The 25,952-nt window shown below is 43.4% G+C and overlaps 7 protein-coding genes across 17 annotated transcripts; 4 read left to right on the top strand and 3 right to left on the bottom strand.

The window, feature by feature from the left end:
- Window positions 1–282: 282 nt before the first annotated feature.
- Window positions 283–14,146, top strand: LOC108556509 (cell cycle checkpoint protein RAD1-like; the record flags this gene model as incomplete). Of its 2 annotated transcripts, none has more annotated exon segments than XM_017912651.1 (5): window positions 283–354; window positions 441–682; window positions 734–962; window positions 1,015–1,277; window positions 14,081–14,146. In XM_017912651.1, coding segments are annotated over 4 exon segments (795 nt in total), but the record flags the coding sequence as incomplete, so codon positions are not given.
- Window positions 2,546–12,697, bottom strand: LOC108556506. Of its 4 annotated transcripts, XM_017912642.1 has the most exons (9): window positions 12,337–12,697; window positions 12,013–12,135; window positions 11,377–11,525; window positions 11,078–11,302; window positions 4,802–10,436; window positions 4,352–4,750; window positions 4,022–4,152; window positions 3,820–3,958; window positions 2,546–3,579 (listed from the first exon to the last, which is right to left on the bottom strand). In XM_017912642.1, exons 3-9 carry the CDS (start codon window positions 11,467–11,469, stop codon window positions 3,425–3,427), a joined length of 6,777 nt encoding a protein of 2,258 aa, XP_017768131.1. In that variant the 5' UTR covers window positions 11,470–11,525; window positions 12,013–12,135; window positions 12,337–12,697; the 3' UTR covers window positions 2,546–3,424. The 4 variants fall into 4 exon arrangements, with proteins under 4 accessions (XP_017768131.1, XP_017768130.1, XP_017768133.1 ...); XM_017912641.1 differs by having other exon boundaries at window positions 12,013–12,697; XM_017912644.1 differs by having other exon boundaries at window positions 4,352–4,738; window positions 12,013–12,697.
- LOC108556510 (zinc metalloproteinase nas-4-like) lies at window positions 13,069–14,282 on the bottom strand. Its single transcript, XM_017912653.1, has 5 exons — window positions 14,065–14,282; window positions 13,846–14,013; window positions 13,673–13,782; window positions 13,276–13,614; window positions 13,069–13,197 (listed from the first exon to the last, which is right to left on the bottom strand). The coding sequence occupies exons 1-5, from the start codon at window positions 14,150–14,152 to the stop codon at window positions 13,114–13,116; spliced, it is 789 nt and encodes a 262-aa protein (XP_017768142.1). The 5' UTR covers window positions 14,153–14,282; the 3' UTR covers window positions 13,069–13,113.
- A 710-nt stretch (window positions 14,283–14,992) lies between these two features.
- On the top strand, window positions 14,993–18,753 carry LOC108556508 (serine/arginine repetitive matrix protein 1). 5 transcript variants are annotated; one of them, XM_017912648.1, is made up of 8 exons: window positions 14,993–15,890; window positions 16,219–16,301; window positions 16,565–16,668; window positions 16,719–16,845; window positions 16,973–17,329; window positions 17,390–17,747; window positions 17,799–18,079; window positions 18,141–18,753. In XM_017912648.1, exons 3-8 carry the CDS (start codon window positions 16,566–16,568, stop codon window positions 18,412–18,414), a joined length of 1,500 nt encoding a protein of 499 aa, XP_017768137.1. In that variant the 5' UTR covers window positions 14,993–15,890; window positions 16,219–16,301; window position 16,565; the 3' UTR covers window positions 18,415–18,753. The 5 variants fall into 5 exon arrangements, with proteins under 5 accessions (XP_017768137.1, XP_017768138.1, XP_017768134.1 ...); XM_017912649.1 differs by having other exon boundaries at window positions 16,565–16,671; window positions 16,973–17,323; XM_017912645.1 differs by having other exon boundaries at window positions 16,565–16,671.
- A 474-nt stretch (window positions 18,754–19,227) lies between these two features.
- Window positions 19,228–23,027, bottom strand: LOC108556500. The gene is made up of 6 exons (XM_017912635.1): window positions 22,980–23,027; window positions 21,262–21,909; window positions 20,902–21,152; window positions 20,231–20,489; window positions 19,869–19,953; window positions 19,228–19,610 (listed from the first exon to the last, which is right to left on the bottom strand). The coding sequence occupies exons 1-6, from the start codon at window positions 23,025–23,027 to the stop codon at window positions 19,381–19,383; spliced, it is 1,521 nt and encodes a 506-aa protein (XP_017768124.1). The 3' UTR covers window positions 19,228–19,380.
- LOC108556517 (uncharacterized protein C6orf106 homolog) lies at window positions 22,864–25,046 on the top strand. 3 transcript variants are annotated; one of them, XR_001890818.1, is made up of 5 exons: window positions 22,864–23,043; window positions 23,173–23,363; window positions 23,438–23,918; window positions 24,805–24,920; window positions 24,980–25,046. XR_001890818.1 is itself a non-coding variant. In XM_017912665.1 (4 exons), exons 2-4 carry the CDS (start codon window positions 23,188–23,190, stop codon window positions 24,859–24,861), a joined length of 714 nt encoding a protein of 237 aa, XP_017768154.1. In that variant the 5' UTR covers window positions 22,864–23,043; window positions 23,173–23,187; the 3' UTR covers window positions 24,862–24,950. The 3 variants fall into 3 exon arrangements, 2 of the variants coding, with proteins under 2 accessions (XP_017768154.1, XP_017768155.1); XM_017912665.1 differs by lacking the exon at window positions 24,980–25,046 and having other exon boundaries at window positions 24,805–24,950; XM_017912666.1 differs by lacking the exons at window positions 24,805–24,920; window positions 24,980–25,046 and adding an exon at window positions 24,048–24,229.
- Window positions 24,906–25,951, top strand: LOC108556499 (venom allergen 3-like). Its single transcript, XM_017912633.1, has 5 exons — window positions 24,906–24,920; window positions 24,980–25,278; window positions 25,316–25,447; window positions 25,499–25,560; window positions 25,625–25,951. The coding sequence occupies exons 1-5, from the start codon at window positions 24,906–24,908 to the stop codon at window positions 25,939–25,941; spliced, it is 825 nt and encodes a 274-aa protein (XP_017768122.1). The 3' UTR covers window positions 25,942–25,951.
- The last annotated feature ends 1 nt before the right edge of the window (window position 25,952 follows it).

The following is a 25,952-nucleotide window of genomic DNA, read 5'->3' as shown; positions in this document are numbered from 1 at the left end:
ATTAAAAGACTAAAAACATTTGCTAATTGAAATACGAGTAATAAATTGATCTATAAACTAACTAAACAATTAAATTTACTGTAGTAATCGATGAAAATATTAAAGTTTTTTAAATTGTTTCTCTTTAATTGCAAATTGATGAAGCGCAGAAATTAGTCTGATTCTGGTGGTGGCATTAAGAAATGTATCGAAGAAAACAAAAGAATTCAAATTTCTAACCTAAATTATGTTCATCTCGCGAGCTTCGGCAAATGGTAATTTGTTGATAACAGAAGGAAGGTGAAAATGTTGAGCGCAGAAATTAGCGACATCAAGTTCATATACAATGTGCTCAAAATATTGTGCCATCAAGAGGTGAGTGCATACATTTCTTATAGGATAAATGAGCGCTATTTTTTATTTTTTTTTTTGAATATATAAAAACAATAATAATTTTGTAGTTTGCAGTGGTTCAGCCGATGGAGGAGGGTTTGAAGATAACGCTGAGTGACAACAAATGCTCGGAGACTTCGATTTACATCCCACAGAGCGCTTTCAGCACCTACAAGATTCAGGACAATTCCGATGTTAAATTCAAAGTGAGCCTGAAGGTGCTCACCGAGTGCTTGCACATTTTTGGAGATGAGGGCCATTCCATGCTGAAAATGTCTTACAAGAAACTAGGGGATCCTCTGATTCTAATGTAATTGTAATTTATTAGTAGTTTCTGGTAGTAAATTGTTTTTTGGTACAGGTTGAAGCAGAGCGATGAGAATATAATTGTTGATTGTGAGCTGAGCACGATGGATGCAGACGAATTCGTTGATATCAGTTTAGCTGATGAATGCAACATGAACAACATTGTTTTGGCTGGGGATAGTTTCTTCGACATCATCAGTGATCTTGATATGCTCGCCGATGACATACAATTCGTGATCAGCAACAAGGCTCCTTACTTCCAGATCACCACAACCAGTGTTTTGGTAACAGATCGAAATAATGAATAAGTGGCAGATTATTAACGTTTGCTTGCAGGGCATCTCTCACGTGGATATCTCCAAACATTCCGATATGGTGAATGCCTTCAACTGCAAGAGCGATTTCAAAGAGAAGTACTCCTTCAGCATATTCAAGCAACTGATCAAGATCATGGCTCTGGCTTCGAAGATCTCCATCTCGACTGGCAACTCTGGCCTGCTGGGCTTCCAGATCATCATCAATTCAGATGACAGACAGTTGTTTGTCGAGTACTATGTCACTGCTCTCATCAATGACAGTGATGACTGAGTGAGCGAAAGGTAAGTTGAAATCATTACCAAAAAGAAAACAATCTTATTTATTTATCAAAGAAATGAAACATTAAAAAAAACATATTTTTTGGTTTCATTCTTCGTTCCCCTCCAAAAATTCATATCAATACAATCTTTTAAGGAATTGAGGGTACACACACACACACATTCAGTTAATAGAAATTCTTTTGGGTTTCCTTTTTTTTTTATTATTTTTTTTTTCTTCCTGACAGAAAAGTAATTGAAAAATGTAGATACAGTAAAACAAAGAATAAAGACATGTGTAAAAAGTGTGAAGAAACGAAAAAGTCTCATCTTTTGAAATCTCCTTCAACGCAAGTTTTCGTATTTTTTTTTTCTTTGCGCGCACACAAATTGTTCATCACCACAACGACAACAACAACAAGAACAAAGAAAGGGGGAAAAAAAATGATAACTTAGAAAAAAAAAACACAAAAAAAAGAAAGAAAATAATAATATGATAATAATTACGTAATGATATAATAATTAATTAATAATACACTTGTGTTATTATATAGATTGTATACAGTCTCTCTCTAAATCCATTTGGGGGCAAAAAATAATAATAATAATAATAAATGAACAAAAAAAAAATAATTAAATTTGTAACAACACTGAATTATAATATTATATCTTTATATATAAATTAGAAAAAGTTTTTTTTTTCTCTCGTTCATTAGAAATAGGTATATTTTTTTTTCGATTTTTTTTTTGTTGTATTTTTTTATCACACCGATTTTTGCTTTCGTTTATTTTTTTGTATTTTTTTTTTGGTTCAATGTTTGTCTGTTTTTTTATTCAATTACACAACATTTTCCTTTAAATATTAATCATATATTATTTTCCAATAATATATGTGTAGTATGTAAAAGAAAGAATCGAAGAAAATTTGTGGGAGGTGTTGTGGGGGCGGGGCTCGGTTTGTTTTTTTTATTCAGTGTGTATGTGTTTTGTGGGGGGTTGGTTGGTTGAGTGTGTAGTTTTAACTTTCTACCAAAACAAAAAAGACATCATTCTTCGCTAACTTGTTAATTACTAAGATTCTCCTCCTTCGCGTGGGCGTGTCGGTGGAAGACCGACACAGCATCACCATATATAATCTCCAAACATCATCATCATCATCAGACAGTCACATAAGAAAATAGGGGGGTCGGGGGGATGGATGCATATTATGGGGGCGTGGCGCGTTGACGGTCGTGAAAATAAACGGCAGAGCGGTTGGTGGGTGTTAGAATGTGGGAGGGGCGATTGGCCAAGTAATATTGGGGGGGAGGGGCACGCATCACCGACAAACGAACCGACACGGAGATTACAAGAATTATAATATGTCGGGGTGTGGGGGGATGAGATCGAACGAGCGCGCGCTTATCTGTTCGTCGTTAATCAATCTCATTATTAAATTAAACATTTACCGAATATCACAAAATATAAAATTGATGCATATCAAAAGAAAAAAAAATAAATAATAATCACAAACTAAGTAAACTAAACACTGATTGTTTTAGGGTGAACTTTTGTTTCTTTTTTTTTTTGTCTCTTATCTCTCCTCTCCATTTTTTCTCATTAATTTTTGGCCAGTGTTTGCGGGGGTGCTGCTGCTGCTGCTCTTTCTTATTATATTTTTTTTTTAGTATCTTTCTCTTTCTCCGAAGAATACGTTCAGATGCGAATTATCTGTTATATATATTTACAAAAAGAAAAGATAACACAAAACAAAGAAAAAAAAATAATAATATATAAATGATCATAGGTTTTTCTTCACCACCTGAATAATGAATAGGAAGAATCCGACAAAGCGAAACGAATATTTTCTCATTCCTTTCTCTCTCTCTATCTTTCTCTCACACTCCTCGTTTTCCGTCTCCGCTCAATCTATATTTCACATATATAAAATTAAAATAAATATTCTCATTAATCCATCCTCTTGCTAAATTAAAAAAAAACTTTTGTTCCTCTTTCGCTTACTCTTTTTAATATTCTCTTGTTTGTTTGCTTTTTTTTGTGTAATACCTTTTTTTTTAATATATATGTAAATATATTATGTATATACCGACGATGATTGGATAACATAAAAGAAAGAAACACGTTTTTTTTTTAGTACTTAACTCCTTAAATAATAGAACCGAAAGTGTTGCTTAGTCTTTAGCACTGTTCTCGACGTCCTTGCCGACGTCGATCTTGTCGGAGGCGCCGCCCCCGGGCTGCTGATTGGCTGCCCCGAGCTTGTTGGCGCCACCCTCGACGAGCTTCGAGTCTTCCGATTTGTCCACTTGATTGTTAAGACCTACGCCTGGGGAAGAGGCAGAGAAGAAGAGTTTGGGTTTGAATAGCGTTAGAAGGCGGGGGTGGGCGGTTTGTTTGTGGAAGCGTTTGTTGATTTCGGGGGGTTGGGGGTTGGTTTCTTAGGGAGGTCGGGGCTTTTCGTGCTATGTAAGTGTGTGTGTGTGTGCGCGTGTTTATGTGTTTTACTGTTTGTTATTGGATGGTGGTGAGGAGGTGTTGGTGGTGGTGGTGTTGTTGTTGTCTGTACCTTGGCTACTGTAATATTGCCGGGATGCAGAACGATTGCCAGAATTGTTGGGCCGGCCACCGTGTTTCTGGCCATTGTTCTGCATGGAACTGATGCCGTAATTGCTGTTGGGGCGTTGAATGGGAGCCGGGTATCTCGACTGGAAATGGAAACAAGTTTAGTGAAAAGAGTCCGGTCGAGCGAACGTATTGAGAATAGTTACAAATACCTGTCCGCTCGTCGGGTTCGTCACGTTCTGGTACAAGTATCCAGATTTGTTGGGTGCGGTGGGACTGGGCTGCGGCTGTGGCTGCTTGCAGCTCTGCCGAGATTTGGGCGATGGGATTTGGGACGCTGAAAACGAATGAAACGAGAAAGAGAATAGTAGTAGTAGTAGTAGTAGTAGTAATAATATTTTCAGCCGTTGCTGTTATTCTTGTCGTTCATACAACTGGATGGTGCAGAGGCCGTAGCCGTACTATATTTATTATTATTATTATTGCTTCTGTTTAAATCTAATTAGGTCTGTAGAATTTTCGATGGTGGTGCATACCGGTATTGAACACTGAGGAAAGGACTTCCTGCTGGGTGCCGGGACTCCTCAGCTGCTGCGATCGTCCGCCCTGCTGCTGATCCATCTGTTGGCTGCTGCTCTTCATGTAAGAAGCGGCGACCGCTGCCCCCGGGGGCATGTTGGACGCGGCTGCGACGGCTGAGCGGAATTGCTGCGCGTTCATCGCTGCCATCATCGGTCCCGAGAGGAACGGAGAGTTGAAATTCTGCATGCCCGCATTTCCTGTGTGCGACTGGCTGTGGGTGCCGAAGACGTTTCCCTGCAGTCCGTATCCGGCCTGATGCTGGTGCTGCGGTGGTGGAGGCGGCGCCATCTGCGATGAGTTGCCGGGCGGCGGCTGCTGGAAGTAGCCGGCTGTCTGTCCACCTGCGCACAAAACTAAATTTAAACTCATGTCATGTCTTTCCTTATTAATCAGGATGGAATTACCTGTGGATCCGGAATAGTACGAGGAAGAGGGCTGCAATCCGGCGACAACGCTGTTCTGCGGCGGCGGCGGTGGTCCTCGCTGCATCACACCCGTATTCTGCAGATAATTGGCTTGGATGGCCGGGTCGTAGGTCATGTAGAGTTGCTGGCCTTGCTGCGACTGCTGCTGGTACGCCTGACCGACGCCGCCTGCTTTTGTGCCGATGGCGCTGATCTGCTGACCGCTTGGCTTAACGGTGGCCGACATCAAAGAGTTCGAAGTGGAAGAGATTAACACGGTCGTCGGATTGTTCAGCTGCTGATTCTGGCCGAACGGTCCGGTTGCTGGTAGACGGTAATTGTTATAAATATCTTGTGGTCCTTGAGGGTTGGGCGGTCCGTGCGGTTGCGTTTGCAGATACATGGATTGCGCAGAGTATGGACTGGAGGCGGTCTGTCCAAGCCCATAAGAGTATTGCGAATACTGCGATCGACCCTGGCTGTTGAGCACCTGACTCTGATCGAGCTGGAAAGTACCATATAATCCAGACTGCGGCATCTGTTGCGATGAGTTGTAGAGCACCGTCGGCGGTGATGGTATTGCCGGAATTCCGTATTGGGTGTTACCTCCTAGTCCGGCCGTTTGATAACCGAGATGCTGATTCGTCGTGTACTGTTGCGGTTGAGGTGCCAACGCGCTAATCACCGTCGGCATCTGCGGCGGTGGCGACAACGGATGTCCAATCAGATTCGGTCCGACCATCGTCGAATGCTGCTGATGTCCACTTCCGCCACCGCTTCCACCACTGCTACCACCACCACCACTTCCACCTCCTCCGCCTGATCCTGCTCCACCGACACTTCCACCGCTGCTGACGGTGTTTATGACGGTGCTTTGACCACCGCTTCCGGCGACCTGCTGTGTCGGCTTCACCTTGCACACGTTGGTCGTGTTGCTGTTCGATGATGCGCTATTGGCCGACGGACTGTACCCTTCATGATTGTCATCGTTCCCATCTCCGGATTTATTCGCGAAGCCCTGGTCCATACCATTCGGATCGGAACCGAACGAGGATGAGTAAGTTTCATCCTGCTGCTGATGCTGCTGTTGTTGTTGCTGCACTTCGATGACGGTCGGCATCTCCCACACCTTCTTCACCGACTGAATCTTAATGTTGAGATCGTCGGCGGTCGACGGCGAAATGGTGTTGTTGCTGCTGGTGATTGTGTGCATCGTCCTCGGCAACGACATGTTCTTGTTGCTACCCTTGTCCTCCGTCAGATGCGAGATTTCGTTCTCGAAAAAGTCCAGCTTAATATCGGCCGCCTTGTCCGCATCGAACGCCAACTGCATGTTAATATCGCTCTTGTCGTTGGTCTTGTTGTTCAGCAATTCTCCGATCTGCTTATTTCCAAAGTTCATCTCCATGCCGCCGTTGTTATCCTCCAGCGACGATGGCTTACTTCCACTGCCCCTTTTATCATTGTTGCGATTCCTGCAACCCGGCGCAGACTTGTAATTAGTGTTCTCGAAGATGATCGTCTTGAGTGGATTCGATCCATCGAGCACTTTATCTCCGCCGTCCGCTGATTGCTTGCAATTGGGATCCTTCTGGTTGATATCGAGAGCGTGAAGAACGTCTGGATTCGCGTTGGCATCCCTCAATTGACCCACCAGAGGCTTCTCCCACGCACTCACCATTCCCAAATTGCAGGCAGTGTTGTTTCCACCACCGTCCTTCATTCCGTAATGCTGCTGCATGTTCTGGGCCATCTTGTTCATATCGTTGATCTCATTCACGTTCAAGCCTTGCTGTTGCATCTGCGCCTTGTGCAGACGATTGTTCTCGCGCTGCTTCACCAACCTTGGAGGCAATTTGTTCTGCCTCGGCCTCTCGAACGGACCCTTGTTGCTCTGCGGTTGAGGCATATTCGGTGGCGGATTCACAGGTGTCGCCATCAGCGATGGGATGTTCGCAATCTGCTGCTGCGACAGATTATGCACTGGCTTCGGTTTCATGGCCGTCGGCATCATTACCTTGCTATCTTTCTGTTCGATCTGAGACTTGGCCATTGGCTGCTGCTGCTGCTTCATCTCCGTCGACTTTGGTCTCTTCTCCAAGTTCTTTTTGCTCTTAACTTCTTGGAAACCATCGTCACCGGGTTGCTGAAGCTGTTCAGATTCGGGTTTAACTTCTTCGCTCAAATTCATCTCAGTCATCGCGTTCACCAGATCTTTGCCTTTATCATCTTTCATGCGCGGCGGCAGCGATGCGTTCGAGAGCTGGGATTGAGAGAATTGTCTCTTGTCGTTGGTTGACATCCTCGGAGATGGTGCTGTTGCACTGTTCGCGTTTCCACCTCTCCCCCTTTGGGATACGCTTCCGGGCATTGCAGTTGATAAAGTCGGTTGCTGTTGCCGCTGCTGCTGTTTCGGCTTCCTATTCTTATCCTTGACATCGTCCGAATTGTCGGAGACATCGCCACCGTCCCTTCCGGTCTTCTTTTTGTTGAGCGTATCCTTACGCTTATTCATATCGAGCAACTTCTTTTTATCGTCCATGGTCATCATCTCATCGGAATCCATTTTTTTGACGAGCTGTTGCTGCTGCTCTTCGTGTGGGAAAGGACTTTTAACTGGTGGCAGGCCGTAGCCGTCCATTCTCTTGCAACCGCCTCGACCACCTCTAAAGCTCGAAGATCCGCCTCCACCGCCGCGTCCATGTCGCGATGGCTCTCCTCGAGGCACGTAACCGACGCCCGCACCAACCGGTTTTTTCTCCGTAATGCAATTGCTGGATGCATTCGCTTTATCATTTTTCACGTCCTTGTTTCGTTCATCCTTGTTGTCTCCTTTCTTGATGAGCTTCGGACTCACCTGAGACTGCTGGTCTTCGTTATGATGCTGCAACGTGGCATCATCGGCGGAGCCCTCAGACTCTGATGCGTGCCAATCGCCACCGGTTTTGATCGAAGATCTCGATATGTTGGATCGCGAAACGCCGCCACCTCTTGGAGGAGGCACAGCTCCGCCCTTCTTCGACCACATGTTTCGATTGTAGACGTTTCCTCCGCCGTTGGCGTTTCCGCTGCGACTGTTCTGAGAATCGGACCTTCCTCTGCCGGTAAGATTCGCATTTTTACTTTTATCATCCCTTTTGTCTTCGCCATCTGCAGCGGACATCAATTTTTCTTCCAACTTCTTATCGATCATCTCCATGAATTTGGCATTCTCCGGTGCTACCGTGCTCGGTGAGATCGCATCCGCCCAAGCCCTTGGGCCCATGTCACCTTTCCGTGCGGCACTCCATGGATCGTCCTCTTTCTCCGGTGTCTTTTCCAGAGACTTGTTCTTGTTATCCATATCGCTGATAGCGCCCCTCTTGAGTTGCGTGAGATTACGCTGCTTCTCGTTACGCAAATCGTCCGCTTCCAATTTATCTTTGGTAATCGGTCCCGGCACCTGCATTTTATGCTCCTTGATCTGCTGATGCTGCTGCTGGTGGCGCTTGGCATCCTCTTCGAAGTGCGTCTCGGCCCACGAATTGTACTCACGTGGTTCGGAGTGACGGGATTCGCGAGACGCTCTGGAGTCGCGACTGTCCGGCCTCTGAGGTCGATCACTGCTTCCGTATCTCTCCATTCTTCTCTCCTGCCAGTCATCGTTGCTATGTTGCCTGTTCAGGTTATTATCATCTTTCCTATTATTTCCGTATTCGTAATCATCACCGGACGACTTCCTTCCAGAGGGTTCGGAATTGTTTTGTTGCTGGTTGTTACCACCACCGCTGCCGCCGTACGGACGATGCCTGCCGTAGTTGTATTTATTATAATCATCATCCTTCTCGGATTCATTGTCATTCCTGTGATTCTTCCTGTTGGCGGGGCTGGTCTTGTTCATGCCTCCTCCTCCACCACCCCAACGATTCGATTCAAATGCAAAACCGCCTCCACCATTTCCACCGCTCGAAGATAAGCTGCCTTGCTGCTGACCGTTGTTCATCTGCTCCTGCTGGCGCTTTTGGAAACGCGGTGGCAAATTGTGCTGGTATTGTCGTTTGAAGTTGGCCGGGTCTTTTTCGCTGCTGCTACCGCCGCCGCCCCTCTGGTCTTTGCGGGTGTACGTTGCACGCCCTTCGATTTGCGTCAACTGACGGAAATCGTTTTTCGTTGGCAGCGGTTGTTGCTGCTGCTGGTGCTGTTGTTGTGGTGGTTGCTGTTCCTGCTCGGATTCTTTGGGTCGTTCCCATTCCGGTAGGAGAATGGAAGCGGGCGCCGGAGCGTTCACCAAATCGTCCTTTGCAGGTGGTTTGCCCTGCTGCATCTTTTCGTCCATATCCTTGTACTTGTTTTGCTTTGCCTGATAGAATTTCTTTTCTTCCTCCTCCTTGCGCAACCTGGCGCGCTCCCTAGCGCTCGCAACCTCCTGTTGCTGTCTGCGACGCTTCGCGTTCATATCGTCTTCCTCCGAATGCATCGAAGATTGCTGTTGTTGCTGCCTGCTCCACGGTTTGTGTTCAGGCTGCTGATGGTGGTGATAATCTTGTTGGTGGTAATCTTGTGGAACGTGCTGCTGTTGGTTATGGAGGTGGTGGTGATAATCAGATTTTTGCATGTCCTTCGGCATCGAGGTGCCGCGCGACTTATTTTCCGCTTCGTCGTCGCTGAAGGCCAACTTCTGATTATAATCAATGTCGTCGTGCATTGCCCAGCCCATGTCGCTGGTGAGATTATCCATGCCGCTGAGTTCCTCTTCCTTGATGATCGGCCTGTGGAGAGACGATTCAGTTTCGTGATGTTGTTGGTTATTCCTCTGCTGCTGCGGTTGTCTTCTAATTGTCGATTGGTTTGTGGAATTGTTGTTGGCTGTTGTATTGTTGGCATTGGAGGTATTGGACTGTTGTTGTTGCGGCTGTGGAGACGTCACGATGATGGACAAAGGTGTAGCAACGCCGGGAGCAATGTTTTGAAAGGGTGGCTGCTGTTGTTGCTGCTGACCCAATGCTGGATTGCCGGCGACGTTTCCTCCTTTGTACATGAACGTCGGCACAAAGCCTCTGTACTGTGGCAGAGGGGGGCCGCCCTGGCCCATGTGCGATGGTGGGGCACCGTGAGGGGCCGATCCGTTGCGCTGGGGGCCTCCGGCGACGTTTGATGCAGCGATACCGTCCGTCCTTGTGGCGGCACCTCCTCCGAGTTGCCACGAACCCTCCGTCTGTGGTCTCAAACTTGGACCGGGCCCGTACTGGGTGTCCGCTGTGCCAGAACGTGGTGCACCTCCATCTCCAGCTGACAGGCTGGGGAATTCGTGTTCGAACATCAGACTTTGATAAGAGGGCGGATGGGCCGACGGCTCGCCGCCACTCATCACCGAACTCCATGACTTGTCCCCGGTGGCAGGATTCGCACCGTGCTGTTGCTGCTGCTGCTGTTGTTGCTGATGATGTGGCTGTTTTACACCTCCAGCAACAACCGATACGGGCATAGACTGTTGTTGTTGCTGCTGCTGCTGGATCTGCTGCTGAGCGCCCTGCTGGTGTTGTTGCTGCTGCTGCTGCTGTTGCAGGGCCGGGTTTGTTGAAACCGGCAGAGCGATATTGGCTTGATGGGTACTCGTTGTGTTCGTCGCATTCGCAGCACCAGCACTGCTCACATTCTAAAATAGCAAACAAACAAATAAAAATTAACAAACTTCAATTAGACGTATATACCATAAAACACCGCTATGAATGGTAATTTTTCGAACCGTAATTGGACATGACAAGGCTCTTCGCGATCGCACAAAACAACAAGAATTATTTCATATTTGTACAACGAATGCACGAGTTGAATATCAGACACACACACAATTACAGTCACAAGTATCAATGTTTGCATCAGTTTCAAAAGAAACCATAAATATAATAATAAAAAAAAGACAAACACAGATATTGGAGCCGCCTATATAAACATAAAATATATTATTTGAACTTGTTTTCATTTCAATTATATTTAAATGCTCGCATTGTTAGTATTTAGATAAATCAACACAACATATTTTCTTTTTCCTTTCACTTAACAAAAACATATTTAATTTGTAATCATAGCAACAAATACAAACAAAATTACATCATATTTGCAATAATGTTGAATTTCTGCAGAACAGCTTATTTGATAATTGTTAAATTACATAAATGGTGGCTGGATTTTCCTCTAACGTGCGATTATATTGCTTAATAAATATATATGTTATCAGTGAATCATAATGAGTCACCTGTATAATAATTGATGCTTTCATGAAAACTGATATCAACTTACTGTTGTTGTTGTCGTCGAGGTCGATGAAGAAGCACTCTCTTGTTTGCCCCATCCTGAACCGTTAGAAGGAACCAAAGATACAGCTGCGTCGGACCCACTGTGCTCGGACTTCAGAGATGGGAGATTCGCAGGGGGACGCCTAGCACTAGGTACCTTGCCCAGTAATTGCATGCCATGTTTATGCGATAATATACTCTTCTGTTGCTGCTTCTCAGTAGATTCTCCCTGCAGACAAAATAAATAAACAAACAATTAAAGAAAAACGATAAAATATAACAATAATAATAATAATCACTCACCAATGAAACCTTATACAGACTATTAATGTCCAAAGACTGGTACTTGGATTTCCCTTTTTCGCCCTTCGAGGCCAACCCTGGCAAAGTAGACATGCTGTCCACACGCAACCATTTAGATCTTCGGGAGACCCAGCGAACGAACCCTTTTGCTAGAGTAATTTAAAAAAAAAGAAAAAAAACAAAGAGTGTTAGTTTAGATTACGCAGTTGAAACAATGGATCGGGGGATAAAAACAACAATTGATTGATTTTTTTTTTGACAGTTCAAACGCAAACATTATTGTCCTGGGGGATTTTCGTGTTTAATTCTACGTGTGTGTGTAATGCATTCTTCTTTTTTTTTTGTTTGTTCACTGCTGCGGTGTGTACAAACGTCAAGAAAGAATGGAAGCAATAATGATCGAGGAAATTGTAGCGGGTTTCAGAGGAAAATAACGGTACAGACTCGGTTTCTGTACTCGTTTCTTTTAAGAATGGTTTAGAACCGTGCATCATCGTTCGTCGTCCATGGGATTGAACAAACGCCGAGGACGACGAACGCGCTTCTTGTTTCATTTAATTTTTTTGTTGTTCTGATATACACACATACATATATATATATATATGTGAATGCGTATGTGTGTGTTTCAAGGCTTACTTTGGTCCGTTCAGATGGGTTCTCGACGAAATTTCGATGGGTCCTGTCGATAAACAAAAAGGGGGAGACTCTCGTATCCGTCTCTTTCTTTCTTCTTTTCACTGTGCGAGTCGGTTAGTTGGCCTGAAAAAGATGGCACACAGACGCTGTAGGATGCAAACAGCACACACACAGAGTATTATTTTATCTTGTACGTATGTATGCGCGCGTATGCTTGTGTGTATGTATGTATGTATTTGCCGTTGCAACAACTATTGCTTTTGTTGGCGTGTCTTCAACAGAGACAAAACTAACGAACTAACTCGGTACACACTGTGTACTCACTCAGTCGCTCGCTCTCCCACAAACGCACTTAAATACACAGATTGATAGAGAGACAGAGATGGTGAGATGGGGGACAGACACAGGACGCGCACCGCGATCGTTCTTTCCCTATCCTATCCTTCCTTCTTCTTTCTTTCTTTTCCTCGCGCTCGCCGAGAAAATAAACAAAACAAAACAAAAAACGGACCGACGCACCGGATTCGCAACGATCTGCACTCACGCTCGATGCACTTTCGAAATGCTCTGCGATCCAGAAATTCATGTGCAAAAAAAACACTTCTCTTCTCACTTCGTTCACTTTTCTGTTACCAAAATGGCGTTCGGGCGCCCCGGAATGTACAGAGACGGCGGACTGTCGATCAATAGCGTGACGTCGGCCACATTACCGGCATCTGTCAAAAAAAGAACACCAGAAGGAGACGCGAACGCCATCTACCGCACGCAACGATCCACCAAGACAAGACCGCTCTTTTTTACATTTCATTTCAAAATTTATCGAACCGAATAAAGTTGAAAAAGAAACATATAATTAACTAACAAAACAAAAAAAAATACTTATTAAAGTAGTTCATAGAAAACTTGAATTATACAGTTTACAGCATTGGAAAACAAAAGTAATTTAGTTTGCTTTAAAACCAAATTATTGCGCTCATTAGTTATACAACATAATTAACATTTAATTTTTGTATTTAAAAAGTTTAAACATAATTTTATAGAATTTTATTTGTAATATTAATTAAATAATTGGTGAATTCAATTGTTGCTTTCATTTACATTTTACTGGCATCCGTACATCTTGTTCAATTTGGCGATATCGATTGGGCTGAGTCCTACCCTTTGTCCGATTTCAGCGTTGGGGTCCTGAAATTAAAAGATGATGATGATAATAATAATCAATCTTGCCTTGAAATGAAACAAAAAAACTAATGATAATAATACCTTTGGGACGATGGTCTTCTCTCCGTTGTCAGAGAATGCGTACTCTCCGTAATGCATCACGCTTCCGTAATCGTACTTTTCACCGAAATTGGTGATCTCGTCAGCGTCGTACTTGTCGAAGTTGCTTTCGGTGCCCTTCTTGATGTTCTTCCACACGATTTCGACGAAATCGTCCCGTTCGGTGGAGCTTTGCTGATGATAGAAACCGATTGCGTGCAAGAATTCATGTTGGATCGTGGCGGAGCGGAAGCAGCCTTCTCCAACCGGATAATCTTGGAAGTTGACAATCTGCTTGCCGCTTTGACGACCGACGTACGACCAACATCCAGAAGGCTCGTTCTGAATGTTTCGTTTCAAATCAAAACAATGTTATTAGAGCAATTGTTTCAAGGCTTACCGTGATGTAAATGTAATTGCCATCTTCCGGTCTCTTCGGCCTAGCCTTGACGCAGCTCACTTGCTCGAAGATCTTCACGGATTCGGCGATGTGCTTCTTGTGCTCTTCACCTATACGAAAGTTTCATTAAAAACAAATTTGATTTTTTTTAATAAAGTGAATCATTTCATTACTCAGGGATGGATCGAATTCGTATGGGACTTCGTTGTCGGGCCATCTGTACACCTCGTGAATCAAACCGTTCCTCTGCTTCTGATTCAAGACGATATCGCCCTGATACTGTCCGCTCACCTCCCAAACATTCTGTTTATCACCCTCCTTCCAATTGCTCAATCTTCCAACTACAAACAAACAACATTAAACTTTAGCTTAACAATTATTGTTCATTTTACTTTGTTCGGGAGATAGATCCCTGATGAGGGCAGCCTGCACAACCGCCACCAAAACAGCAACAACGACAACAGCACCCTTCGATAACATTTTCGGAACTTATCATTGTCTCCCGTTTCCATCGATCATTTATAGTTGCGAGAATCTAATCTTCGGATTTGATTAGAATCTGAGGAGATGACCACTTGATCCACTGCCCCAATACCTTCAGATAAGCAAACAAATACAAACAATAATAGAATTCGCCATTCCTCTCATCAAAACGATTCTAATCACGCGGCTTTTCTCTCGATAACCGAAATTAAACGGAATCGCTCTAAATTTAAAAGCACAATTTCAATGAAATATTTACATTGTATATGAATGAATTCCGAATCGAAAATAGAAATTAATTGATAATAGGAATTGGCTCATAATATTTGTTTTAGAACAATCATCGAGATTGCAGCAGTTTCAAGTGCACTCGATGACTTGATGGAAACGCGATTTTCAGCTAATTTTTCATTCGATTGTTTTTAAATCAATTGTTAATTCCAATTGTTTTTAATCAATTTCAAATGTTTTCGACTCTTTAAATTCAAAATCATTTGGACTTCTTGTGTATAACTATCAATTAGTTTGTTATTTTTTTATGATTTGGAATGTCGTACTTGGTTGGTTAAAGTCTAAAGTCCAATGTACTTAAGATTTGAATAATCGTTTTATAGGTTTATTGATGCTTGTACATATGTTGCAGAAGAAGAAAAAAAACGTCTTCTTCTGTGTTTTGAGTTTTAATTTAAATTAAAACATTTAGTATAAATTATTTAATGTTTTTAATTTGTTGCTTATAAGCATATAAGATTGTGTTTAAATGAACTTATTTAAATTTGAAATTGAATCATGGATCTGGTAATGTTTGGCGCTGTTCCGTTGGTCGCTCTGGACGGCCATCGAATGTCAAAAGCCTTCGGGGTGAAAAAAAAAATGGCCACGGCGAGTGAAGTGTGTTGTTGAATTGACGAAAAGAGAAAGAAATCACGTGAAAGAGTTCTTCGTCGCCGTCGGGGGTCGTGGAAAATGATCTAAGTCGAGCGATTCTCAGTTCGTACGAAATTATAAATAAATATAAACGTCCGCCGAGACGCAGACAAAGTGTGAGTAGAAACGATTACAGTTTAAAGGGAGATAGAAAAAGAGAGAGGCAAACGAAAATACACAAAAAAAAGAAAAGAGAATAACTAAAAAAAGATATATAATATTTATATGAAGAGAATGGAAATGAATTGCGAAGAGATGTCGTCTTCGTCGTCGTCCGTCCATTAGGTGATTTGAGAATTGTTATTGGGAAACGTCGGGATTCGCGTCGGTCGCGTTTTCGTCGAACTCCTCTTCGTCGTCGCCGCTGCCGCCGTTCTTGTTGTCGTCGTCGCCGCCGTTGTTGTTTTCGTCGTCGTCATCTGATCGTCTTCCTCTAGCGTCGCGCGCGTCCAGAGGTGAGACAAGATCCGAACCGCCATGGACGTACGTACGGATGGATGGATCAACGCCCTCCTGCGTCCATGCAAATCATCCGTTTTGTATCCTCTTATACCTGAGATGATGATGGTGTTGTTGTTGTTGTCGTCGATCGGTCGCGTCGTCGTCGTCGATGCAGCAACGCGATTTGGAAAACGTCGCGACTCGCCGCGCCGCGATTTGTGTTTGTTTTGTTTGTGTTTCCTACGAACATTTACAAATTCTTCTCAAAATTCAATCCCCCTTTTAGAATTAAGCGAGAAAGATAGAGAGCGAGAGAGAGAGAACCGAATATTCGATCATGTTTATGTCATCCCTATGAGAATAGCAGGTTATGTTTATGTTACCGTCACCTTGACAGTAATCTATATTTATTTATTTGCATATATATATATATATATGCATATGTTCAAAATATAAATAATAACACATGTTATTGTTGTTTTTGTCAACTCAAGAAATTGCTGTTGTAGATTTGTTTGCAATGAGTATTCGAATGATGAGTGTGAGCTGTGTGGCTGGGCTGCATGAATGGGTCATGTCATCAATTACTTGATCTTGCTCAATTTTTGTTGTTGTTGTTGTTTTTTTTTAATGCTGCGGAAGTGTAAACTGTTTTTATTGTGGTACGTTGATAAAGTTGCGTGTCGTGCTTCTAGTAAGCGAACAGCCAACAGACGGAGGAAGGCACCAAAACGCCGCAACGCAACAGGAGGAACCCCAGGACCATACATCGAAGAAGGTAAACACGAACGTTATTTCAATGAAAAAAAATAAACATACCCAATGAGTTGTGAACATACTTATTGGATTTATAGGTGGAATGTGTATGTAACCTGCATTGGAATCATTGATTAAATACATTTTGTGTATAATGTATACAAATCAGGAATAGGGCAAATTGTTTTCATTTAATATTATTTGCTTTCAAATTGGATAAAATGATTAAATTGTAATGGTTTTAAAATTTGAACATGATTGTAGATTTGTGTGTGTATGTGTTAGGATGTCTTCGAGGAGACGGAGCCGCAGCCGGGACAGGTCCAAGACATCGTCTAGTAACTCGAAGCTGAGGATGGATAGTAAACCGCAGTCGATGAGGATCACAGGTTGTTAAATCGGTGCAGTAACGATCCGATTGTAAATTTGCTGTTTGCAGATCCTAGCTTGCCAGCTGGAAGGAGACGCGAGATTGACAATGTCATGAAGAAGGCGAGGGCTTCCCCAAACTCTAACACGTATTGGGACAAGAAGCTGCTCGAAGTGGAGGCAAAAGATCCGAATCGGTAATTATTTATTTTAGGAATACCACTAGTAGTTTTATGGGATGGTAGATGATGTTTAAGAAAGAGATAGTGGGTTTTTGGTGCGATGTTTTTGTGCAAGTGAAGAGTTGTGTGTATGTACTTCCAGTTGGCGTCACAGCGGTTACAAGTCGATGTATTTGGACGGGTCGTCGTCGCCGTCGTCGGGGCGTCGCAGCCGATCGCGTTCTCCGACCGGACGCCGTTCGCCGCCGGGGCGTCGTTCGCCCGCGGGCCGACGCTCGCCGCGGTCGCCACCTACCTCGTCGCGCCGTTCTCCGCTTGCCCGCCGCCCCTCGCCACGATCGCCGCCCACGTCGTCGCGGCCCCATCCGAGAATGCCCAGGTCGCCGCCGCATATGCACAAGAGCGCGCAACGGCGGTCGCCATCCGCGAGCAGCGTGAGCAGCTGTTCGGACGACTCGTGCTCCGTGTGCTCGCCGAAGAACAGAGGTGCAAGGTCAAGGTACCATTCACCTACCAGACGACATCTTTCACATAACACTTATGTTTTGTTGTCCTGCAGGTCTCGCTCTTTCTCGGTGTCGAGGACACGCGGGAAAGGCCACAGTAGCAAGGGTCATGGTGGAGGCGGACACGGCGGTGGCGGCAAGAAGGTCGGCAGGGCACGTCCACCCTCGCCGACGCCGTCTCCTCCCACTCGTCGTATTCCGCGCCCCATGACGCCGCCTCCAACCAGACGCGGCGGAGGCGGAAGCAACCGTCCATCGGCGTCCACCTCTTCGGACAAACCAACAGACCCAAGGAGACAACCGCCTCCGGTGAGACCGCGCAACCGATGCGGTGAAATCATCGACGTCACGGGCGTCAAACCTCCACCACCTAAAGCAGCAAAGAAGTCGGACAAGGACAAAGACCAACCGGTAAATTTCTAGCCTCTTCCGTAAAATCTCTTCTAATGTCTAAATGTGCAGGTTCTATTGACGCGTATCAAGAAAGAGCGTACGAAGAAACGCAACGGTTCACCGGGTGGAGACAGCTCGGGTTCCGAGGATAGCTCCACCTCATCGACTTCAGCAATCGTTGCCACGACCCGCTTAACATTGTCCGAACGCTTCGGAAAGATGGCACAATGGAGCGTGGATCGTGAACGCAGAGACATCGAAAATATGCGCATCACGAAAACTGGTAGCGACCTGAAGGTGATGATAGAGGAGGACGACTTCCTCTACGGTTCGCCTCCGCGCAGATACAGGTACTTATTTGTAATATGCTAATTGCAAGAATATGACTTAAGTTTCAATGTTTTTCAACAGTATATCGCCGGTGCCTGCCGGTCACTTCCCGGATGAACTCCTGGCAAGCAGCTCTTCACGGATGGCTGGTTGGGACGATGTTCGCGTCCGTTACCAGTACTACAAAGATTTGGGATACTTGCGCGATCTGACGCTCGACGATTACGTGAAATGGGAGGAATGGTGGTACAAGTACCAGGATTGGTTGGCCAACGAGAGACACTACGAGCATTGGCTGTCCACGCAGAACAGGAGGAGGCGCAAAAGACTTCCTGCTACGCAGAGGCTTAACTGAAACGAAAGGTATTCCTACGGAAGGAGCAGAAGGAGAAGAAGAAGAAGAAGCAGCAGCAGAAACAAATACACCGGCAATATTAACAATACTAAACGCATACGAAACAATAAGAGACGAAGAAGAGATAGAGACAAATAGAATCGGGCGAGAATCTCATCGGTTAAGAATAATTATTTTTTTTTTTTGTTTTCATGTATCCTATATATAAATATTAATTAATTAATTAATTTGAACGATCCGTAAATCATGCAATTGAACGAACGAACGAACCCCACATTACAACAATTAATTCATACGTTCGTTTGTTCTCATAAACTACTACTGCTAGTTTTAGGTAAGTTTTATTAATTTTCTTTCCTTTTTTTTTCATATTGTATGTGTCTCTGTATTATAACAAAAATCATCCCATATTATTACTATTTTCTATCACTTTTAAGTTTTAATATTCATTATCAGGATAACAAATACTTTATTATGATCGTTTCTTTTGTGTACATATATTTGTATATGTATAATATTCATTCATCGGCAGATTGTACTTTTTATTATCGACTTTTACGTTGCGTCCTTCGAAGCATGTCTTAAAATATCAACTTTATTTAATTTAAAAAAATATATATATATATTATAATAGATAAGAGAGAGAAAGAGAGAGGAGATGAGGTGGAGAGAATAATTCATAAAAGAAGAAGACGAAAAGAGAAGAAAAAAAATATTACGGATATTACATATAAATCTTTTTTTTTTATATAATAGTTAATTATTTCCAATTGTTAAATAAAATTACAAATCTTCGAATCGTACACACACACATACACATTGATTGATTGATATACACTCTTACTTATATAATATACATTATATATATATAAATGATCCTTCCTCGCGCTTTCGGATTCGAAATTATTACGTATTTTCGTCCATACCCGATACAAAGAATGTTGCGATCTGCGACTACTACTGTTACTACTCCGTCTGCAGTTCGTAGCATTGAAAGTTCAAGTCGTCGTAGATGTTAGCGCCGTTGATCATCTCCGCTTCGGAGAGGTTCAGACCTAGCGCTGCGGGATTGAGATCGGTGATCAGGTAGTCGTTGCCCAGTCCACACTCCTCGGCCACTTGCTCCTTGCTCACTGGCGGACACAAAAAGTCTTTGAACGGGCAAAAAAAAGGACAGAAAGAAAAACACATGGATCAAAAGTTCATCGTCATCATTAGCAAACAACACACAAATATAGCAAGAGAAGAATAGGCAAACAAACGTGAAATAAATTGGAAGTTCGCAGGGAGGATGTGAAGCGAGTGAACCTACCTAAACTCACGACTGATAATGACAAGCGGCCGAAAATTAAGAGAGAACGATTAATAGACAGCCGTGTTTGATAACACAAAAGAAGTTGCACGTCGTGTAGAAGAAGTTTGAAAATTTAGTAACTTATAAAAAAAGTACTCACCACCCAAACCTCCGGACATATCAATCACGTACTCGACTTCCACGTTCTGAGGCTGCTGCATTCGTCTCTGATGGTGGATTATTTCCTGGTAATTATTGTATGTTTACTTTTAATAAAGTTGAGACAATAGTGAGTGTACTGTTTTGAATATGATGTTTCTTGATATTGGTAAGTAGTGTAGAATGTAATTATAGTAATCACTTTGTTGGTGCTGTTGTTGTGGTTTCTTACCGTCTGTTGTTGGTGTATGGTGCTGTAATCGCTGACTTCCTCTTGCGGTGGTAGGATGCTGGCCGTCGCCGTCGCCAGTTCGATCTCGTGCTGCTTCTGCTTGTTGTACTCGCTCATCGTCGTCTGGATGAACTGTTGCATCCGCTGCTTCTTCTGCTCCAATTGCAAATTGATTCGAAAGTGAGTATACGGAGTGTTTTAGCAGTAGTAAAATGTGAAAAGCTTACAATGTTCCAAGTTTTTTGATCCTCCCTCTGAGCGATGGTCCACAGATGCCCTGCCCCGTGGACGGCTTTGCTGCCTTTGCGGAAGTGAGGATTTATGGACAGATTATGCCTGACCGAGTTCTTCCATCTGTCGTCGTTCTGCTTGTAGAACGGGAAGTGATCGCTGCGAAGCAAAGCAAATTGTCGTGTCGTTTTGTTGTAATCGATCCAAAAGCAACCCCCAACCAAAACGGGAATCATGCATTAAACGACGACGTGTCGTGGTGTGGTGTGAGAGAGGAGGAAGAGGGTGGATGATGGGTGGTCGTCGGCTGATTCGGTCACGGTTGGTACGCGCCGGCACCGCAGTTGATCCCCCGGATATAATAATGATCAAAAATATTGGAGGCAGTGAATCGAAACCGAAACGTTTAAGCTTTAATTGCGCGCACCGTTGCGACGACGTCCATCACCTGCGGTACCGTTCCGTACCGGGCAACCTTTGTAATTTATTACCTGCACATTCGGGGAAGCAAGGGAGTTTTTTGGGGGTGGTTGAGGAGGAGGAGGAGGAGAAGAAGAAAGACCGCACTTACGATATCCATTGATAGATACCCGAAACGGTGAGCTCGCCCTTTTCCACCAATGCGTGCTCGATGAGCTCGGTGTAGGTGAAGGGCGGCTTCTTGGGACCGCTGTATCTGTACGTCGTTTGACTGGACGAAGAAGGTAGTTTTGGCTCCTGGTACAGCATCTTTTGACCATCGCCGAACTGCTGCTCGCTTATCTTTATTTCCGGAAGACCACCCAATATCTTGATCGTAGGCATCGTCTGGTGTTGCTGCTGCTGTTGCTGAAGATGATGGTGTTGTTGATGGTGAATTTGCTGCTGCTGAGCTTCGATGTTTCCACAATCTAAGAAGCGTACAATATTTACAACTTCTGTCGGCTTTTACTTGATCTCTTTTCTCACCTGGCACTGGGGGCAGTTCGTTGATTTTGTAGTTGAGCAGCCAGGAGAGGTTTCCGTCCGAGCAGCAGTCCATCTCGATGCCCGAATCGGAGCCAATCGGACTCGGCACGTTGTTCATCAGGGTGGTGGAGTTGTTCATCTCGATCTTGATCTGCTTGTTGGCGCTGCATCCGCTGCTGCTGCTCCTCCTTCTCCCCTCGAAATCATGCTGCTCCAGAAACTGATGCTCGGCTTTGTACGCCTGCAGGTCGTCGATGTTCACGTGGTGCATCTCGGCGATGATGTTCGGTATCTTGTACGACGTATCCCAATTCCCATTCAGCAGTACGACCTGCAAACAAACAACAACAACAAACGTTACGAGCTGTGCGATTTTGACTCCTCCAAAGACGTGAAGCAGACGACCTCCGTTCCTCCACCGCCGCCGCCGTTGACAACGGACGTATGTTCGTTGCGATCTTTCCTCTTGATCGCGATCTGCGGCAACATTCCACCGCTCTTCGTCGCAGCGTGCTGCCGTCCTCCTGCTCCACTTCCTCCTCCTCCACCTCCTGCTGCTGCTGCTGCATTTGTTATGACCCTCCGGAACCGAAACTCTGGATTGTATTGGTAATTGTTCGAACCATTGTTGCTACCGTTATTTACTAAACGACTCCGGTTGCTGTTGTTTATGCCCGCATTATTATTATTACTACTACTGTCCATCTCCAAAACAAATCTGACTCTGACTCCGAGAAACTCGAATAACTCGTCAGCCCGATGACAACCGGCCGTCGTCTGTTTCCCTTTTGTTTACTTACCTCCAGGCCTTCTGCGATACATTATTGTTCGCTAACATTAAGAAATACGGTTTTCAAAATACTCACACGAGTGTTCTTCGTCGATGTAGTCGGCAGAATGCGGACGATAGGGGTAGATGGTGGAATGCGCGATGCTCACCGTGCACTAACCAATGGGTGAATGTGAGCGCGCCACCCCGCATCCATCCCCCAAAAAACACCGACCAACCCCGGTGATGTTTGTGTGTGTCTTTCTTGAGACCCAAATCGCACTATCCATATTTCACAATTAAGTAATCCAAGAAGTTACATTTTGTACAAGAATGGATAAATATACTTTGATTTAATTCAATAATTTCTCTTCAAATATTTGAAGATTACTCAAAGCAAGTGAAAATGTAGAATATATGTTTATTTTGATATTAAAGTTTTGCGATAAATATAATAAATTAATGATACTCCTTTTAATATCTTCACAATTTTTTCAATGTATTTTACTATTTATATCCTTTTACAATTAGTCTACTAATTACAGTAATTTAAATTTGATTGGAATAAGTCTAAATAAGTTTGCAAACTTTTTGAATTGTTCGTAATGGTAGGCAACCAAATGTACATCATAATACTACATTATGTATTTTTATTTTATAATTATTTCTTTATATAAAAGTTGATAATCAATTAGTTGTTTATTAATTTGAACTTATTGAAGTAATTTGTTGATTTTCATTAATGATTCGATTGAAAAATGTTGAATTATGCAGGCAACCCGATGGACTTAGCTGTGGATTCCGTCAAAACTGTCAACATGATGACAGCTGTTATGTGCTGTTGTTCTGTGCTGGTGATAATCATCGCTCCACTATCAAAATATTATTGTGGCTGAAGGGAACGGTTTGATCGTTCGTCCGAACCCATTAACCCCATCGTACACGACAAAGTCGGGCAGCGGTTTGCAGTAACGAAACATTGGGTCAGAAGAACTTGTGAGTGAAGACTTGCTTATTCAATTTGTCTTTATAGGGTGAACCTAATTATCACGATTTCCTTTTGTTCCTCCTTTTTTTTTTTCTTATTCACATTTTTTTTTTCTCTTTCTTTGATGAAATTTCCAGAATGTTCAAAGAACAATGGACATGGACAGCACAAACGGTGATAACAATGGGGGCATCGAGCAAGCGCTGCTGCAGCAGTTCAGCTGCATGGGTACGACGGACAGAGAAGAGTTGATTTGCAATTTGCAGAGGGTGCTTGGGGCTGACCTGAACTACAGCACGGCAGCATTCTATTTGGATATGAACAATTGGTAATTGGCAACAATTTCATTGATTTGTTCAGTATTAATTTTCTTTTTTTTTTTTCGGTACTGATTTTTTTTAGGAATCTGCAAGCTGCTATATGTTCTTATTTTGATGTGGTCAATTCCACTAAACTTCCATCGATGGCACTCCGTGCAGACCCACATGCAAGCGAGAACGATAGCGTGGAGCCGAACACGCCGTTCTTAAAGAACTGGTATGTTTATAATAATGGGCCGGAGCGCTGGCCGGAGGGTTGCTATGTTCAGTGTTCCGCTGGAGACACTTTCGGTGGGGAGAAAACGAACGTGAAAGCCATGATGCCTGGTGAGATGACACTGATATCTGTCGATATGGTGAGTCCCGGCTGTGCGGGTCAATTCCAAAGCAAATGGAGGCTCTGCACACCGACGGGCACCTATTTCGGGGATCCCCTATGGATGATTCTGACGGTTGTCGAGGAGAGAACGATGCAGCTCACCGATCAGCTCTCCCATTTGAACGATCTCGGCGCCCCATTGACCAATAACGTGCCTGCGAATCCCTTCAGATCCAATGAACAAGTAAGATTACGTCACGTATAATCGATATAATATTATTATTTTTTTCTCTTCTTTTTATTTTCTCTCGAAAAAAACGAGAAAGAGAAAGAAACCGTTGTTGGGATATTCTTTTGATTTTATTATTTTTAGATTGGTAACTCGGATCAAGATTCTCATATGTGTTAAATAATGTTTAAATTATAAAAAAAAAAGAAATATTTGTAATTAGCTATTTCCGAAGTGTGGGGAAAATTCAAGTGAGTGCCAATAATTTTTCAATCGTTTTGGGATTTACTTTTAATTATTACTACTATTAATACCATATTTTTGTTTTCCATACTTTTTTTTTTCTTGTGACAAATTCAATTATTGTTATTATATCTACATACATACATACATATATATATTCTATTATTATCATTTATGTGAGGGAAATTGTTATTTTTTCTTAGGGGTTTTATATAAGTAGTTGCATTTACAAGCTGAAGCTATTCACACATTTCATTTGCGATTGGAACACACACACACACACAAAAACACCAATGATTTTTCTTGTAAATATAATATAGATTTATATAAATAACACCAGATTATAGAAGAGAGTATAATACAGTTTTATATACATATATACAAAAGAAAAAAAAACGCATACATACATTATATATTTTATTAGATTTTAGAAACATGGTGCTTTATATCTTTCAAACTGAGCTAGATTTGTATTGATTGCTGCGCGCTACTTCAAACTTGCCAAGTAACTGTGTTACTTGTGTTGTTGACAACTTTGGAAAAAGTAGTTGCAGCGATACGAATTGTTGCTAAGTTTTGCCTTTATATATATACATATTTATATAAATCGTTCGAAGTTTGACAACGTTCTTTTTTGACGTTATGAAAATTATCGCAGTGTTTCTGTGCGCGATGGCGGTGGGCGCTAACGAGTTCTGCAACATTTGCTGCATGAACATCGAGGCGGAGACGGTGGGTAAGGTGTGCGGATCGCACACGATGTGCAGATATCAGGTAAGTGATGCGATATGATTATTATTGGTTACAACGATTTCAATGTGCAAATTGTCTAGAAAGAGGAGGTGGGACCTTCGTGCAAGGGTTTTGTCTTGGTAAAGTTCACGCCCACCGAGAGGAGGGGCCTGGTGGACATGCACAACGCTCTGAGGAATAAAGTTGCGCTGGGCGGAGTCGACTTGCAGCCGGGGGCGTCGAACATGCGTGCGATGGTTTGGAACGAGGAGTTGGCTGGGATCGCGGAACGATGGGCGTCGCAGTGCGTTTACGGTTATGACATTTGCAGGGATTTAGGTGAATGTTATTATTATTATTATCATCGTATCCGATTTTCACAAAAATTGGATATTCCGTGGTAATTCGTGCGTGGACATCCTTGAAATTGGATAAAGTTTAGAGAAATTTCCGGTCGGGCAGAACGTGGCCAAAGGCACATATTCGACGAGTAATGAAACGGAATTGGTGAATCACTGGTTCCTCGAGCATCGGAATTTCGACGCTTCCCTCGTCGCTAAATACAAAATGTAAGTTCATCGTTTTTTATTAGTTTGAGTAAACGAATAAACGATTTTTAGTACGAAGAGGAAAAAGAATCGTCATTATACGCAGCTCGTTTGGGCTGACAGCTATCTGCTCGGTATAATGAACATCATCATCAGTTCTCTCTGCACGCTTCGGGTGATGCTTAATGATAATTGCAGGTTGCGCGAGGGCGATTTTCCAGCAGTCGAACGGTTCTTCCGTCGCGTACAAAGAGCATCTGGTCTGCAACTACGGTCCGACTGGGAACATTCCCGATCAGCCCGTCTACAGGATCGGGAAGGCGTGCAGCGAATGCCAGCAGGGCACCACCTGCAGCACCGAATACTCTGCTCTGTGCGCAGCTGAATTGAACGACGACCTTTACGACTATTTGGCGAGCGACAGGACGAAATTAACAACATCAAATACGCACCTCGTACTTTTCGCATGTTTCATTTCGAATCTATATTGTTTTTATTTAGATCAATTTGTTTAACTTTTATATAT

This window comes from Nicrophorus vespilloides, unplaced genomic scaffold (assembly GCF_001412225.1).
Source record: "Nicrophorus vespilloides isolate i.1.1-1 unplaced genomic scaffold, Nicve_v1.0, whole genome shotgun sequence".
NCBI lineage: Eukaryota > Metazoa > Arthropoda > Insecta > Coleoptera > Silphidae > Nicrophorus > Nicrophorus vespilloides.
This window is presented reverse-complemented; position numbering and strand designations above follow the sequence as displayed.

Bases quoted from the DNA above. Each gene is read 5' to 3' on its own strand.
- LOC108556506 (XM_017912641.1), bottom strand. From the start codon at position 11,469: ATGTCTACTTTGCCAGGGTTGGCCTCGAAGGGCGAAAAAGGGAAATCC. The intron at 3,959-4,021 runs GTAACTATTCTC...TTCCATTTCCAG, and splicing joins CGACGAGCGGACAGGTATTT to TCGAGATACCCGGCTCCCAT. The intron at 3,580-3,819 runs GTACAGACAACA...CCTCTTCCCCAG, and splicing joins GCAATATTACAGTAGCCAAG to GCGTAGGTCTTAACAATCAA.
- LOC108556499 (XM_017912633.1), top strand. The intron at 25,279-25,315 runs GTAATTCGTGCG...AATTGGATAAAG, and splicing joins CAAAAATTGGATATTCCGTG to TTTAGAGAAATTTCCGGTCG. The intron at 25,561-25,624 runs GTATAATGAACA...TGATAATTGCAG, and splicing joins GGCTGACAGCTATCTGCTCG to GTTGCGCGAGGGCGATTTTC.
- LOC108556508 (XM_017912645.1), top strand. From the start codon at position 16,566: ATGTCTTCGAGGAGACGGAGCCGCAGCCGGGACAGGTCCAAGACATCG. The intron at 16,672-16,718 runs GTTAAATCGGTG...TGCTGTTTGCAG, and splicing joins GTCGATGAGGATCACAGGTT to ATCCTAGCTTGCCAGCTGGA. The intron at 17,748-17,798 runs GTAAATTTCTAG...CTAAATGTGCAG, and splicing joins ACAAGGACAAAGACCAACCG to GTTCTATTGACGCGTATCAA.
- LOC108556517 (XM_017912665.1), top strand. From the start codon at position 23,188: ATGGACATGGACAGCACAAACGGTGATAACAATGGGGGCATCGAGCAA. The intron at 23,364-23,437 runs GTAATTGGCAAC...GATTTTTTTTAG, and splicing joins TATTTGGATATGAACAATTG to GAATCTGCAAGCTGCTATAT. The intron at 23,919-24,804 runs GTAAGATTACGT...AAATTATCGCAG, and splicing joins CCTTCAGATCCAATGAACAA to TGTTTCTGTGCGCGATGGCG.
- LOC108556510 (XM_017912653.1), bottom strand. From the start codon at position 14,152: ATGTTATCGAAGGGTGCTGTTGTCGTTGTTGCTGTTTTGGTGGCGGTT. The intron at 13,615-13,672 runs GTAAGCCTTGAA...CGAAACATTCAG, and splicing joins GCAATTACATTTACATCACG to AACGAGCCTTCTGGATGTTG. The intron at 13,198-13,275 runs GTATTATTATCA...TTTTAATTTCAG, and splicing joins AGAAGACCATCGTCCCAAAG to GACCCCAACGCTGAAATCGG.
- LOC108556500 (XM_017912635.1), bottom strand. From the start codon at position 23,027: ATGTTTCGTTACTGCAAACCGCTGCCCGACTTTGTCGTGTACGATGGG. The intron at 21,153-21,261 runs GTAAAAGCCGAC...CTTCAGCAACAG, and splicing joins CAGGTGAGAAAAGAGATCAA to CAGCAGCAACACCAGACGAT. The intron at 19,611-19,868 runs GTGAGTACTTTT...CGATGAACTTTT, and splicing joins TATGTCCGGAGGTTTGGGTG to GATCCATGTGTTTTTCTTTC.